This window comes from Bombus fervidus, chromosome 2 (genome assembly GCF_041682495.2).
Source record: "Bombus fervidus isolate BK054 chromosome 2, iyBomFerv1, whole genome shotgun sequence".
NCBI lineage: Eukaryota > Metazoa > Arthropoda > Insecta > Hymenoptera > Apidae > Bombus > Bombus fervidus.
In genome coordinates, this window is record NC_091518.1 from 21,718,792 (window position 1) to 21,734,309 (window position 15,518).

The window sequence follows — 15,518 nt, forward strand, 5'->3', positions numbered from 1 at the left end:
CGAATCTTATTAAGCCGCGGAAATTTTAATGAAAATGTAAGCTGGCATTTCGTATGCAAGCGGAACGGTTGATGGCATTCAGCACGATAAAAACTTACGATTCGCTATGACATCTTGTTACGTTCAATATTTTCATCTAGATTATAACCAATTCAGAGACATATATCGTGTCTTTAAATTTATTTTTTAAATGTACAGTCACATAGGTAAGCTATATTAAAATGTTATTAGCGACTCAGAGTCAGTTGATATCATAAGTTGAGTTTTGTAATATCTGGAGAAGATCTTCCTTCTCTTTGCCTATTAAAAATATATTTGATCGTAATTTTGCTTTTTCTACAAATATTAGCAATAACTTAAAATTGAATTAAAAAACTTTGCTCTAAAATTATAAAGTATCCTGCATAATGCTTTTCCTTTTAGATTCCAGCTTTTCACCTCTGTTTATGAAAATATGAATTATTTTCAAAATTCTACAGTTTACACATAATATTTAATACATTCTCAAATGTCCAACGAAATCTGCGAGCATACGCCCACCCCAAATTTTATTTTCATAAAATTCCTTTAGTATGTTCGTGACGACTACGTTCTTCTACAAAGTCCAACAAATAAAAATGGAATGCTTCCTTGCAGTTCGCCTCATATCGTCGTTATTTTAACAAGCGCTTGTTACGAAACGATTGCACAAAACTTCGCGCGAGAGACGTACGTGACATATATGAAACAACCTTCCCCGAAATTCCCAACTTCTGCAAAACTTATCTCAATTTCTCTTTGGCTAAGAAATTTAACGCGTGCCGGGTAAGTCGATTACTTCGTGTTGTATGCGCGCGTGTATGTACGTGCGTGCATACATGTGGTGTAGTTTTACACTCTCTTATGAGTGACACTCGCGTGTGGAAACTATAGAGCCACTTATGAGTGCTTGTTGAAATTAACAAAAAGGAGAAGTGTCTAACGCGATTGTCCTACGAACTTCTTCCGCCATGCGCGTCTCGTGCGTTGTTACCAATTATTTTCCTTTAGTTTCTCTTCTGTGTCTTTTTTCTTTCTTCGGTATAAATACTTAAGTATATAAAATTTCTTCTTATTGTTTAAGATTTGCTAATATTTAATATATATATATACACACAGTAATAAACTCACAATTATAAAGATAACAACGAATATCCGACGTTACGGACGTATGGACGTATCGGCGAACGTATAAATGTTCCCGCGAAAGAACATTTGTACCTATTTTTGTTTTATTTTCGTTTCAAGAGAAATAATTTTCAAGAATTTCTCACTTCAATTTGACGTACTTAGTCTAATTTCCTAATTTAAAAAGTCACCGCAAACGGCGTTTGTCGGATAAACCGATGCTCGTCGCGTGCAATGCGTTACACTTCGTCGACGTATGAGTTGCCGCGAAAGATTGAGTTTCGACGATTGTCCACGTTCAGTCGGCGGTCGCTAACACGAGTCCACCGTACTGACGTATGTATGTATGCTCGAAATGTTTCAACAATAACTGCTATCCAGTCCGTTACGTATGATTGTTTCGCGTTTTGCCATGCGAATGGCAAACATCAACCGGAACAATGCACGTAATAAATAACCGCTCGTGATCTCCATGCTATCCGGACGAACGTTCACGCTAACGAATTACCCTGGACGATTTTGTTTGCAAACAAATTAGTATTATTGTTAATTTGATGTGATCAAATGCGTCCCACAAGAGGATTTTATATCATAATAATGTCGTTAATCTCATAATTTATAATTTCACGCTGTTTACCACTCGTTTAGTGGTTTGCTAAATGCAAAAATTAAAATGGAAATACATATGATGATACGTTTTATTATAATTTGGAATTTCACATGCTTGCCTTTCGTTTAATGTTATATTAATTATTATTAAAATGAGTATGCGGCATATATACGCGCTACGATACACGTTTAATATCGGCGAATCTTTTACAGTTCCCCGGGGTATCAATAATTCTCCTCTTCTTTCGTATGTCCGTAAAATTTCAGCGAACATTTTTATTGTACAAGCTACGAAAATATAACGTAAATAATGTTGGAGATAGCGGAAGAAAAATATTGTTGAAAGTATTATTAACTGAGACGTATTAGAATATTTATATCAGAGAAGCATTATTATTGTTTACGATATTATTGATTAAACTTGTTAGGATAAGGGGATAAGGTATAAGCAAATAGAATTCAATTGGGATTTGGAAGATTTACTTTCGCGGTATGACGTATGATTTCCTTTATAATTTACATAATATAGTAGCCCCGACGAATAATTTCGTTTTGATCCGTTATTATGGTATTGTTTAGTAAACAATACACGTTACAGCTTCCTATTAGAAATGCATGATCGAAGATGTAATCGACCGTGTACATGGGATAATGCAGTCTTTGATCAGAATTTACCTTCATCGAACCGCTGCTTCTTAGACTGTCTCCGCATCCAGTTTGTTTGACAAGCATTATAATACGATGTGACTAACGAAGCTAATTCTGTGACGGGAAGAGTCGAAGGACGTAACTCGGGATTAATCGTCGAGCGAAGAGTATCCAAACATTAAAATCTGAGTATTACGCTTAATTTAAAAAAATTAGAAAAGAAATGTGAAATTGATTTTTATTGCTTATCAGATCACTTTGAAAGACTTTCGGGAGATAAAAAATTAAATATTTATGTCAATGAATAAGATGTAACTTCCACGTGAAATATAATACGATCTGCGCTAAAGTATTTTTAATTACTCTAAACGTTACATTTCTCACATTCATATGTGGTATCTCATTGTTTCTTCATAGAGTTAATAAAATGAAATTCAAACGATAATCTTATATATACATAATCGTAATTTCTTTCGAAATTTTAATACGTTCCGAACTTTTACATTGTATATCTAAAGATATTTGTGGATAATATTTTCCAAATATATACCACCGGATAATGGAATTCCATTTGCCATACCATTAACAAAATTTAATTAACAGCGAATAAAACAATTGCAAATCATATTATTTCGTCTCCGATAAATATTGTAGATATGTAATTAAAATAGCCGATCAAATTCTCCAAAATGAAGCTCTAAATAACAATACAATTTGTATAACGTGTTCCGTGAACATTTCGTTCGTAGGCAGCTACGTAGAAATTCGTATTACTGACACAGCGCTATTAAATTTGTTGGTCGATGACTTGTTCGATCCGATACGATCGTTCGTGCGTAAATTTCACGCTTTCGCCGAGATGGGAAAGGATTCGTAACTGGATTATAAAATAGACCGTGTCAACAAGACGGTCGAATGGAACATTCGCTGAAAAATGTTCGCTTCAACCCTTCCTGGGCTACAATGCAGCACGATACTCGTCGTTCCGAACCAGAAACTCGTATTCTCCCTCGATGGATCGGTCGAGTATTGTTTTTAATTACACGAAGAATTCCACACGGTATTTAAGCACCGTGAAACTCATTCGAGTCGTCGTGTTCTGTCTGCATGCGGAATATACGTGCGTCGAGTAAATAGCGGAACGATTCGGTCACGAGACGCGACTGAAGCGGATATTAAGCTCGCGACCAATTAACACGGACGAGTCTGCTTGTGTCTGGTGGACGTGGTGTCAATTATAAGCTAGGAAGGTGGTAAAAGTTTTGGGAATGTACGATGACGGATAAATTAGGTGAATGCGTGTATAATGTTAGTTAACTCGTTGATTGCCACGCGAACTTTATATTCGTATGATTGTTTCCAAAAGTATTCGTACATTCATCATAGAAAAATTTTGTGTATATTGTGCGTATTATGCGAAACATTTTGAAACTTCATTAGCGCTATAATAAAACCTGACTATTATAATTATATTGAAAAAATTTGATTCCAATTTGAAAATACACATATACGTAGAAGTCACGTAGAAGAATATTTATTGCAAATTTATATGTAGTAAAAGATTAGTACACAGTATGAATATTTAAATAAACTTACACTTGTACTAAATGTGTTGAAACTTCCGTATACATTTTCAAAACCACCAAAATATTTTATCAATACGATGATAATAGTTGGATGTAATTACAATGCTAACGAAATTTGAAAATGTTTTGTGTAATAAATGTAACGTATGTTACACGTAATATGTTCATAACAGGTATGGACAAGTGTACGAATATACAATATACGCAGTGTTTACCCTGATAGAGTCGCAATAGATGGCAACGTACTACACCTCGACATTAAATTCTTGCAAATCGTATTATATTTGCGCATTTTTTTCTGACAATGTTATCTAAGTATTCGCGTCATTGATAATTTTTTAATCCGTGAGATTTATCTTACTTAAATCATTCCAATAAATTTAGTAACGTGGGTCAGCGATAATCACCGTAGCAGTTAACGTGTTAGTAGGGAACGATTGGGTCGACAGAACGTTCGTCATTTTATCAGCTTTATATATCAGGAATTTTCATTGAAAAGTTGTGTTGACCATGACTCGGTCGAATGACATTATTCCACGCTGTAATTAAACGTGATATTCGTTTATCGCGTGCACACCGATTAATGATTTGAACGTTACGACAATATTATTCGATCAATGAGGATCTAGTCTCGCTGTTTATCTTTTCGATAATTGCACGGTTTATAATGGAACCATGCGAAATGGCCAGCCAATGAATCAACAATATCGCGGATAAAAGATAACTCAACGTTCGTGAAATCGTGACACGTGACCTGAACATTTTATGGAATTCATAGGAGAATATAATCGGTGAATAATTAATTTTTTTAATTAAGCGATAATTACAAATTTGATACATAGTAATGTGATTCTTGAAATAATCGGTTAGTATTATCTTGAATATTCTATCAGTATTAATTGTGTATGTCCTCCAAAGTTCGTTAATCAAATTTTACAAATGAATTTTAATGAAACTTCATTCACGAAGGTGCTCATAATTGTTCTTCCACTTTCTCTCGTTCCTTTCTCTGCATTCTGCTTCTTCTACGTCTCGTAATGTTTTTGTCACGCGTCGTTTGATATTAATTTAATACGAACGAATAGAAGCGATTACTGTGTTTAACGTTTGGAAAAGAAAATATTCTTAATAATCGATGAATAATTCAAAGACCAAATGGCAAATGAAAACGTCGTTTGCAGCGTTCGCACAGTTTAGACATTAATCGTTAAATTTCTACTTCTTATTGTTCCACCGACAAACATTAAAGCACAGCCTGATAGGCAAGTAGGTCGTATTTATTACAAAGGTAAATTTATCTTTCAATTCTTTCCATTTACTTTCATTATTCCATTTCTTTTAGATGCTTTTGCATTTTGCTCATATATATATATATTATAATATCAAGGCATAATAAAAAGTAATTACGCGAGTGCTTAAAATATTATAAAATGTTCCAATATGTAATTAAACAATTAAAAAATTCTTAAAATTAATTGTAGAAAAAAAAAATTCAGATAATTTTTCTTGCATCGCGACTATTAAATTAAACGAAGGATGGCATTGGGAAAATTGTAATGTCATTATGCGATCATAATTATATGAAATTATTAATATGTTATATTATATAATTGTATGATACCTATATATGTGATCTCTATATATATTTATTCTAATCGAAGGCTTAGTAAGAGAAACCAAATTTGTTCGTTTGAATCAATTGTTTAGCGTGAAACTCGATGCAGAGCTAAGTGATGAGTCTTCGAAATCAACGCACGTGCGTCTATATCGACAGTTTAGTCGCAGGAAAATCAATTAGTGTAATGAACTCAAGGTAAGAGCAGGGACACACTGTTAAGACAAAAGGGACTGCATGAGATTGAGTTATTAGCGGAATTAGATGGACAATAACTGTCACACCACTAAATCGGATTTATCATCTTACGGGACTGCGAGTCTAAAACTGTTCCTAACAAGACGATTGATAAATAACTTCACAATAGCTATGAAGGTACTTATTTAATATAATTTCATATAGTGACATTTTAAAGTACGGATAATTCTTTCGTAATCTAACATGCGATACTTTATCGTCGAACATTTTATTATTCGATTAACGTATTTTCAAGAACGGTTCATAATTTTGGTATATTTATATTTTCATAATCGATAGCAAGCATATTATCGGTATGGCATACTTCTAGTAACGCTATAAAGAAATTCCGACGATTAAAATATTATAATTTATAAGACAAAGGAGCAACATTTTTCTGAGAAGAACTATTTACGAATTGCTCGGTTTGTTTATATCATATCGATTATTGTAGCAACATCTACTGTTAAACGACGAATATGAATTATGTGTCAAGTTTAATATATATTTAGTTGAAACCGAAAACAAATCGCGTGAAATATCGTCGGCGAATCCAACGCGACATAGAATCACGAAAGTTAAAAATGAGTGAAATTTGAAAGTATTAACTATCAATGAAACTTGAAGGTGTATTGGTTTATAAATTTTAAAGTATAAGGGTTCCTAATAGAATTCTCATTCATATTGCAACGAGACAATATTTCACTTTGACAGAGGGACAGCTACAGAAATGTCGCGATCTGCTGCAAAGAAAGAAAAAGTGCGGAAGTTTTGGATTACACATCGAAAGTAATGTAACAGAAAATTTGAGCTGACGTTAAAGATCCTACAGACTTGTAGGTATTAATGAAACCTATCAGCGATTCATCGGTGATAAACACATAAATCTAAGTAATAAAATTGTTAAATTCGATGTGGATGATTTTGCAAAAACGCTTGGAAATGAATTGGAAAATGCTTCTAATGAAAATCAGTACAACGCCGTTTGTTATTACAGATTAAATATTAATTCTATTAATCCAATCAATATCTGTGGAACTTTTCTCCCGTAAGTTAGTCTTTCCAAGCAACAATGTCACCGCGAAATAATGGTATTATTCCTTCGCTGATGGAAAGGAAATTTTTCCAAGTTCTTATTAAACGTTAAATACCATTAGGTCTGCGTCCGGTGATGAATCTATTAAACTGAATTTTTCGTAGCAATTTTCTTTGGAATTTGGCAATACGATATTCTTAAATTTCTGTCTAACAACAAAAATCATTTCATCGTAACACTCTAATTATTTCTCTTCAAATACGAAGCTCTTATTAACCGAGTCATTTAGTTTCAGAGCGATTCTTTGCACTACGATAGCTTTGCATTAAATTTTACCACCTGACCCTAAGCAATATTTGCTAATATTTCTAAAACTCTCATGGAGTCTCTACAAAATGCCGCGAAAGCTTCTATGGCAGTCATAACGTCGCGTTTCCTCTCAAAGCGGAAAAGTCTCGAGATTTTAGAAGTACTAGTCGAATATAAACTCACTTCACCAAAGCAAGAGGAAAAAGACTCCTTGAAATCGCGGTGACAGTTCGAGAAAACAACGTGTCCACGATGTTCCTCGAGATGTCATTCACAAGAACCGTTTAGCGAAACAGCAAACTACCTCTGGCGCGAATCGTAGTAGCAGAAAGCTATCGCAGCGAGCACGCGTGCCGTAGAAAAGAGGAGCACGTACGATACACGGCTCGATGTCACCTTTCTATAAAAGCGAATCCGGAGGCGTTTCGTCTGCATTCTGTCTACTTGCTATTCTGTCACTTTTTAAAATTAATGCAGTCTGATATATCGCTCGTTTGACACAAGACTATTCAACGACACGATCCTCCGTTCCGATTCTAGTTTCAATTTCGCGACTTTATTTGCGAACTTATTTATTTATTTATTACGGACTTTTTAATAAATGGTAATAATTAAGGTATTAGGAATAGACTATGCACTTAGCGGTAATTTGATTGTGCAAAATTTCGCGTAATATGAATAAATACGTAAGATATTCAAAGTACAGATACTTTCTACAATATTTGGTCGATGAAACAATTTTCTACCGAAGTAAATTCTATTTTTTCATTATATTCTCAAAAATATGAATTTGCATCAAAATTCGTTGAAATTTAGAAATTATCATCTTTAGGTTTTCTTTCAGTTTTTACCATTTTTGAGCTTGAAACTTTCTATACGTATGCATCTCTGTTCTGTTTTATTTTCGTGTATCTCCAGGAGAAAATTAATCTTCGAGGTTTTCTGATTTTAATTTGGCACGTGAAAAGTCACGAAGAATTGAATCAATGGTGCGCATGATTCGCAGCAATAAAAGAAGCTTAATTTGCATCAATTAGCTCTTCCGCTGTGTAACTTGTACGGGTAAATTGAGAGGTGGCCTGATTTTTAAATTCACAAATGTTGTTTCGTTTATTTCGTTGAACGCTTCTGTGTCACGTTAGCTGTAAAGGAGGAAAAACGGTTAACGATGTAAATAGAAACTAAATATGCATGTGGACGTTAATTATTTTTATTAAAACGATGAAAATGATATTTTTCATTTCACTGATTGCTTAAATACAACTGTTTAATTTGTGAGTGTTTAAAGTGAGAGCGAAAAAGTTTACGATACAGCTGTGAGGATTACACTTCAAGTATAAGGAATGGAGTTCAAGACACGAAGATTAAGAACTTGATGTTGCAAGCTAAGAATGGAGAGAGCCTTTTTACAAACGTTTGCGCCTTTTAAAGCGTATTTTAAAAACGAAAAGATCCATTAAGGACAGATATAACGTTTCTAATAGAAACGAATAAAATTGTCCTGTAAAACGAACATGTAAATTTGTTAAACGGTCTTGCCAATAATTCATTACAAAATCTAGAACCATCTCGAAATAGTTACTTTTCCCTCATTTCTATTCTACCTCCAACTTTCGAAACTTCCCAACTTCCACATATCACCGATAACCCATAAGAAACAAGAACAGTAGCAGCAATCGGGTTCCAAAAGTACCACAAGGTAACAAATCTAAACTGACGTTAAGATATTCGCCGGGAACGTTGCCAAAATGTTTGAAATATATGTGCGTGCCCCTGAAGCCTCGAACAACGATCCATCAGACGGAAACCGATATAAGAAACGCGATATATCGGTCAAATACTAAATGGCATTGATGTTTCGATCTTTTATTTCACTGTTTACGTACAAACGATCGTTGTTTTATGGCTTGTCTTAAGAATCGTCGCAGAATAAAATATCATTTAAATAAAAAATTATTATTAATGCATAAGTAGAATGGATCTATTGTCGTCCGGCTAAGCCAAACAGATTACTCATATATCAAGCAAGTAATGTAAGTCAGTCATTCCATCGAACGATTTAAAATGTCCGTGACAATATTCAACTATTGTTAAACCAAGTAGAATAAACCAATTATTTATCAATATCGTACGTAGAACAGGTTAACTGTTATTAAACAAAGTACGATAGTCAAATATGACAACGCGAATAAAGCATTTGCTCATCGTGTAACAGTAGTCTATACGATGCAAAGTGAAATTAATCGTATTTGTTATTATAATTTTTCACATTGTCAATGCTTCTTCTCCTCATCGTTCATTCTCAAACCTAACCCCGATCATTCTAAAGCCCTCAAAAACTCACACACATATCTATCACTGACAAATCTCTTTTAGCGAAATATACTGACACGTTGCTGACGTAGTAACGATGTAGCACGTCGATGTCAATAGGTTAAGTACGCAGTAAACAGAATTAATCCACCAACGTGCTGAACGTTGCTACCGGTCGAACGTTACGTTGTTATCTGTAAAACGACTAAAACACGAAATATGTACCAAGGAAATAAAAATGTATTGGTCCACTCTAACGTAGATGCTCTTATCCACTCTGATAATCAACTGGATAACATAAAAGCTACACGAAGAAAGCTTTTATCCAGAAACCTTCACCAGAAATGAATCGTTTGAATTTTATAAAATCTCAAAGTTATAAATTGCACCGCCCTAATATAGCCAATTCATCGCTCTAATATTTCTAGTTTGAAATAAACGAGAGCGTTTCATCGTCTTAATTATTTCACGAGAGAGAACGCGTAAGATAAGGTCGGCTTATCTTGAACAGAATCAAAGAGGAATATTTTTCACTGGAACATCCATGTTTTCCAGTCACGTTTGCCCTTCATAAGGTAATACAGGCATACCACACACATTTTTACACGTGTGCAGAAGACGAGGTCGTCGCGAATTGGTACGAGCGAACGTTAAGCCGTACATATTGACCGATGTGAAGATTTTTGAAGGAACGAGAACATTAATTTCGGCGTCCTGGCAAAGGAAGAAACAGTGTCCTTTTTTTTACTACTGCTACGTGGCCACGTGTGGCCAACAGACGCGATATGAAAGCGGCGATATTGTCCTGCTTTCGAGTTCGTCACACGGAAATATTGCGATTCGCCGAGTTCCACAGAGCAATGAACTCTCCACGATTTCCACTTCCTGTTATTTTCATGTCTCAGGCGAATTGGTAACCCAGAGGAGCGGAAGAAGATGAAATACTGATAGATTATTGACTTTTGGAAAGTTTTATGCTTAATTATCGCCATTTCTGAAGATTATAACTGTCAGTTGCGTTATATTATAGATAGAGTATTTATTCTGTAGCTTAAAACTCGCATGTAAACTACAAATTTTTATGCAGTTTTATATTTTTATCAACATAATTAAAGAAATGGTTTCCAAATAGGAATTTACTTACTTCGTCTATTAAATATGATACAATTATATCATAACGAGTGCGTTACTTTGAATATTTTACGTATTTTTACATACTATATGCATTTTACAGACTTTTGAAACCTTAAATTTTTCAAGAATGCATAAACATGTACACGCAATTTACTTATAAATAAGAAATTCATATTAAACAAGTAGCTTGGTTCTATTATCGCTCAGCCAAGTAAAATAGATTATTTGTGGATCAAACAAGTAGTACAAGTCGATCATTCCATCGAACGATATTAAATATTCATAGCAAATAGAACAGACCAATTATTGTTAAACTAATTATGCGATAATATACTCACGGGTCGAATAAAAAGAATAATACAGTTATTTATTCGGACGAGCAAATCCATCGTATGTCAAACGGATCAACTATTATTAAGCCAAATAACACAAATTAGCCAGGAATCCAAAAAGTAGTACAAGTCGTAAATATCCGTCGTAAACAGAACAAGCTAAGGAATTAACACGCAGACGAGGAAAATAAACTAGTCTCGGATCTCGTAAGTAGTACAAGTCAATCATGCGGTATACGTATAGTAAACATCCGTCGTTAAACAGACAAGTATCGTAATATAATACTTAATCAGCGTTAGAAATACGTTACTGTATTAAACTCAATTACGAATATATTGATACGTCAATGATTAATATTATTGAAATTATATATAATTACTACATTTATTTTTAAATGTCTTTTTTCATGTTTCTAAATAAAAAGGATATATAAGTCTCAATTGACAAGATGGTAATTCATCGGTAACTACTGTAATAATATTGCATTTAAAATTTGATGTGTTCTATCAGTCACTAAGTGACAATAAAAAATGACGATAATAAAATACACTATTCCTTTTCATGTAAAAGTACAGAAACCATATTTTTCATGCCATATTTTCACATTAAAGTGTATTAAGGCGCTATAAGGAAAATATGGTAAGAGGGCGAAGGGAAAAGGAAAGTACTTTTCGTTTGAAAGCTGGGAATGTGCTGATGTGACCACTTTGTTAGAAAATGTAATTCACGATAAATAGACATCTGTTTGCAAGCTATGAAGCACTCGCTGACATTAAATCAAATATTTCGTGAAGTCGATTTTCAATAAGTTTCTACGAATGGAATACAGTTTCATTCGCGCATATAGTAATCGAGTATTCCATTCTACCAACTGAGATTCAAATTACTAATCAATTATTGTATAAATAATAGGGGTACTGCTCGAATAACACGATCAATTGGTCTTGTTATTTCAAACTGTGTTGTAGGAAACTTGAAGCTCGTACAAATATACCGTCTATATTCCGCGTCAGAAATAAATAAACATAGAAGCGTAAAAATGTGCGAAATTTAGAAAGAAAATCCTTGTACTTCATTAACCTCTGTAACAGCTATCATTAGACTGCAGATGTTCATGGTATTTCATCCCTTTATGAATGCGGCTGAAGAAATGGAACCCAAATAGAGACTTGTTCTAGCCATTAAATATTGTAACGAGCGCTCTACTTTGAATATCTACTTTGAATATATTTTTGCATAATACGCGCATTCGGTACATTTATCACCCACGTTTGTAAATTTTCTATAAATGCAAAATATCCCCTTATATACTTTAATACTTCACAATATTATTTTTAATATATATATATGTCGGAGATGAAAAGACATCGGGGCCTTTCTTTTGGAATTTTTGGGGAGATTCCCAATACTATAGTCTAGACTATTTATTATAGCTGTAATTAAGTAATAAAACTTGGAAGTAGTTGTTATGATTCAATCCGATTATGTTTTCCGAGATTTGTGACAGTGGACTTGGGCTCGAGGTGACACAACTGGTCCCTGAACGTAGCCACGGTCACGGGATGGACGTTTTTATCTAACAGAGAAGTGTCAATATTATGAGACACACGCTGTATTAACAACGAAACCTCGGGCAGGAGCAATGTCGCCGCTAAGCGGGTTTGCCTAGCAACGGTGGCTGGAATTTTGTTGGTATTCCCGGCCAATATACAACAAAACAAACGCGATCGTAAGGAGAGGAAAGTTTTCATCAGTCTTTTATTCTTGCGATCACCTTGGAGAGTTTTCACATCGTCTTTACGCGCAGTATATACCGAGCGTCACAGCGAACGTTACTTTGTGCTTCAAAATATATTCTACGTTTAACAAAGAGTTAGCCCGTTGACCGTGGATTCGTTATTGAACTTAAGAACGTTGTCATTAACATCTCGAGTGTCTAATTACCACGGTTATTTGTCAAACTTTGTAAAACTCATATTTGTACCAGTAAATATAATCTCTATTGTGCAACAACGATGGCTAGTCCGAATGAAGATTCGTTACACGCCCCTAAATCTAACTATAACCTGACATATATATATATATATATATATATATATATTGCATTTTAATACTTTACGGATTGTAAGAAACTGGTCAATGGCGTTAGTAATAAAAAATGAAAATAAAAATTAAAAATCGCTAAGGATGAAACCATGTGCATCGTGTTACGTTTATCTGCCGTGTAATCGTGTTAACAAATATCGTGTTATTCAAAAACTTAACTATACTTCTTCCATATATACCTGTAGGACTCGGTGTGAGCGTCATCATGCTCAGTCGAACTGAGTGCTGCGTGAAGTCATATTTATCCAGGAAGCTGGATCCAGAATGCTTGTTCTGTCCCCTCAGCTTGCCTCCTTTGCGCAGGAAGCCAACCGTGCGGTTCACGGCCTTCGTGTACTCGCGCACACCGAAATTAGTGTGCGGCACCACTAATCCGATCGACATTTTCGGTAACGATCCATTGCGCCGTCTGGATGATTCGGGAACTCCGGACTCGCTGATCGTTACCCTCCGGCCGCAATCGCCGGAGATCACGAACGTACCGAGGATCAGAAGGAGTTCGACTCGCATCTTTCCTCCTCGTCTTCCTTCCTCGACTTTGTATTTTTCGTCTGCTCCACGATTCTCCTGCTTCAAGGTCGATTAAACGTAAAAATTATTTCTAATCGATGGCATTGGAAAGCGAAGTTACGTGTCTTGACGATCCACACATCCACAGTCGATACACACGAAGTTTGAGTTCGTTTGATCGATGAAATTATCGAGGAAAGTAGTTCCGTGATTCGTCGATGATTTTGGAAAATATTCACCTTCGACACACGGAAGAATCTTCTGTTTCTTTCCTTCGAATCTTACTTTAACGTCGAAGATAAAATTGCTAGTAATTAAATTACTAACTACTGAATCACTATACCGACAATCATGTCGTTTCGACAATTTTTGAAACTCGTAAAAAATTTGTTTCGTGCTCTTGCCATCGTTCACGGAGGATGAGACATATTGCAGTGAAATTGGTATCTTCTAGTACACGTAACCGATCAGATTCGATTTGCGTTGTTTCTCGTGCGTCATTCTTCGATATCCGATCGTCTGAACACCGATAGTTCCAAGATTGTCGACGATGCTTCCAGAGCTTCGTCAGTGTATTACATGAAAATTTTTAACAACTATACACTGTAGTAGATTACTATCTAAGCGACAACTTGTTAATATATTTCGATGAAGGAAGACGAAATTTGATTTCACGTTGGCGATTATTATTCGAGATAACAAGAGGAACTCGGGAGTGGCAAACGGATTGCGCTTGCCTTCGTACGGACGAGATAACTAATATTTCGGAAGACACTGAAAAAGAAATTAATTGTTGTACGTAGTTGCTTCATTTTCTGAAAACGGTTGCCTTCTGTCGTTCATGGAGGCTCGAACAAACTGTACATCTTATACGCAGAAGTAACAAGTACGTTTCGGTATCGAATAACATGCAAACAGCAGCGTAGAGAATAACCAAAAACAAAAAAAAAAAAGAAAATAAAATAGGCCAATAGGCTCCTGGTTTATGCTATATCTTCTAACTAAACTTGTGCATTTTGGAGCTGCATGAACGGAGGTCGTGATTTACATGGATGCTTTTTTGAGCTCCAGGGGTAAAAATTTATGCGTAGCAGGTCACCCAGAAAATTTCTGCTGTTTTAAGCTTCTTTTATTTTGCAACAGCCTGCGTTCACTGGAATGTAGTTATTTTGCTTATAATATAAAACAGTATATGAGTTGTCAATGTTAATGAAATGCGCAAATACTTTGGCTGTATTAATATACTTCAATTAGTATACACATATGTACCATTTAATGAAAGTTATTCTCAAATCGAATTAAAAAATAACGGTTTATAGTTGTCTAAAGATTCTTTGATATCTCGACGTTGTAACTCCAGTTAAAGTCTAGATCGACAATGTTGAAGTAATTACTTCAAGAAAAACTCTACACCTTTTCTTTCGTATACCCGTGACCTAGAGACCGCTGCTACGAAGAGAATAGAATTTAGTGGAACAAAAAATTCTAAACAAGGAGAGGTCCATATTGTTGTACCCTTGAATGTGAATTATGTTTTGGCTTACAAGGTCTAGAAACAAAAGAGCTATGAGTAGATTTCTATTGCTGTTTCTTGCAGCCTTCAGCTAGAGCTACAAGGTGAACTTTTTTGGTAATGTCCTTTGCTATAAATATATGAACGTGCTCCCTATCGCTTCTATTGTATCGTAACACTATAAAAGAACGAGAATCTGGATCGGCATTACACTTATTACACTTATATTTATAACTTTATTTATTTCAATATATTTTTTACTACAAATTCGTCCACTCGTTCTTCTATCGGTCAACCTCAATAGACAAAACGTATTATTGGCACTCAAGATTAACAAGATTGGCACGAAGAAGAAATAGAATCATCGAAGTCGTTCCAAATCTTTTTAAAATCGGCAGTTATTATCGAGATCATGTGTACTCA

At 34.8% G+C, this 15,518-nt stretch overlaps 1 protein-coding gene across 10 annotated transcripts in view; it reads right to left on the reverse strand.

Annotated features, from left to right (window-relative positions):
- Nmdar2 (glutamate ionotropic receptor NMDA type subunit 2) overlaps positions 1–15,518 on the reverse strand; it is a 368,342-nt gene that overhangs the window by 83,969 nt on the left and 268,855 nt on the right. For 3 of the 10 annotated variants that reach the window (XM_072021789.1, XM_072021786.1, XM_072021788.1), the window contains exon 3: positions 13,252–14,356. The exons of the other annotated variants lie outside the window; for them this stretch is intronic. In XM_072021789.1, coding sequence (XP_071877890.1) covers positions 13,252–13,582 — 331 coding nt within the window. In that variant the 5' untranslated portion in view covers positions 13,583–14,356. The remainder of the gene's footprint in view (positions 1–13,251; positions 14,357–15,518) is intronic. 10 annotated transcript variants of the gene reach the window in all.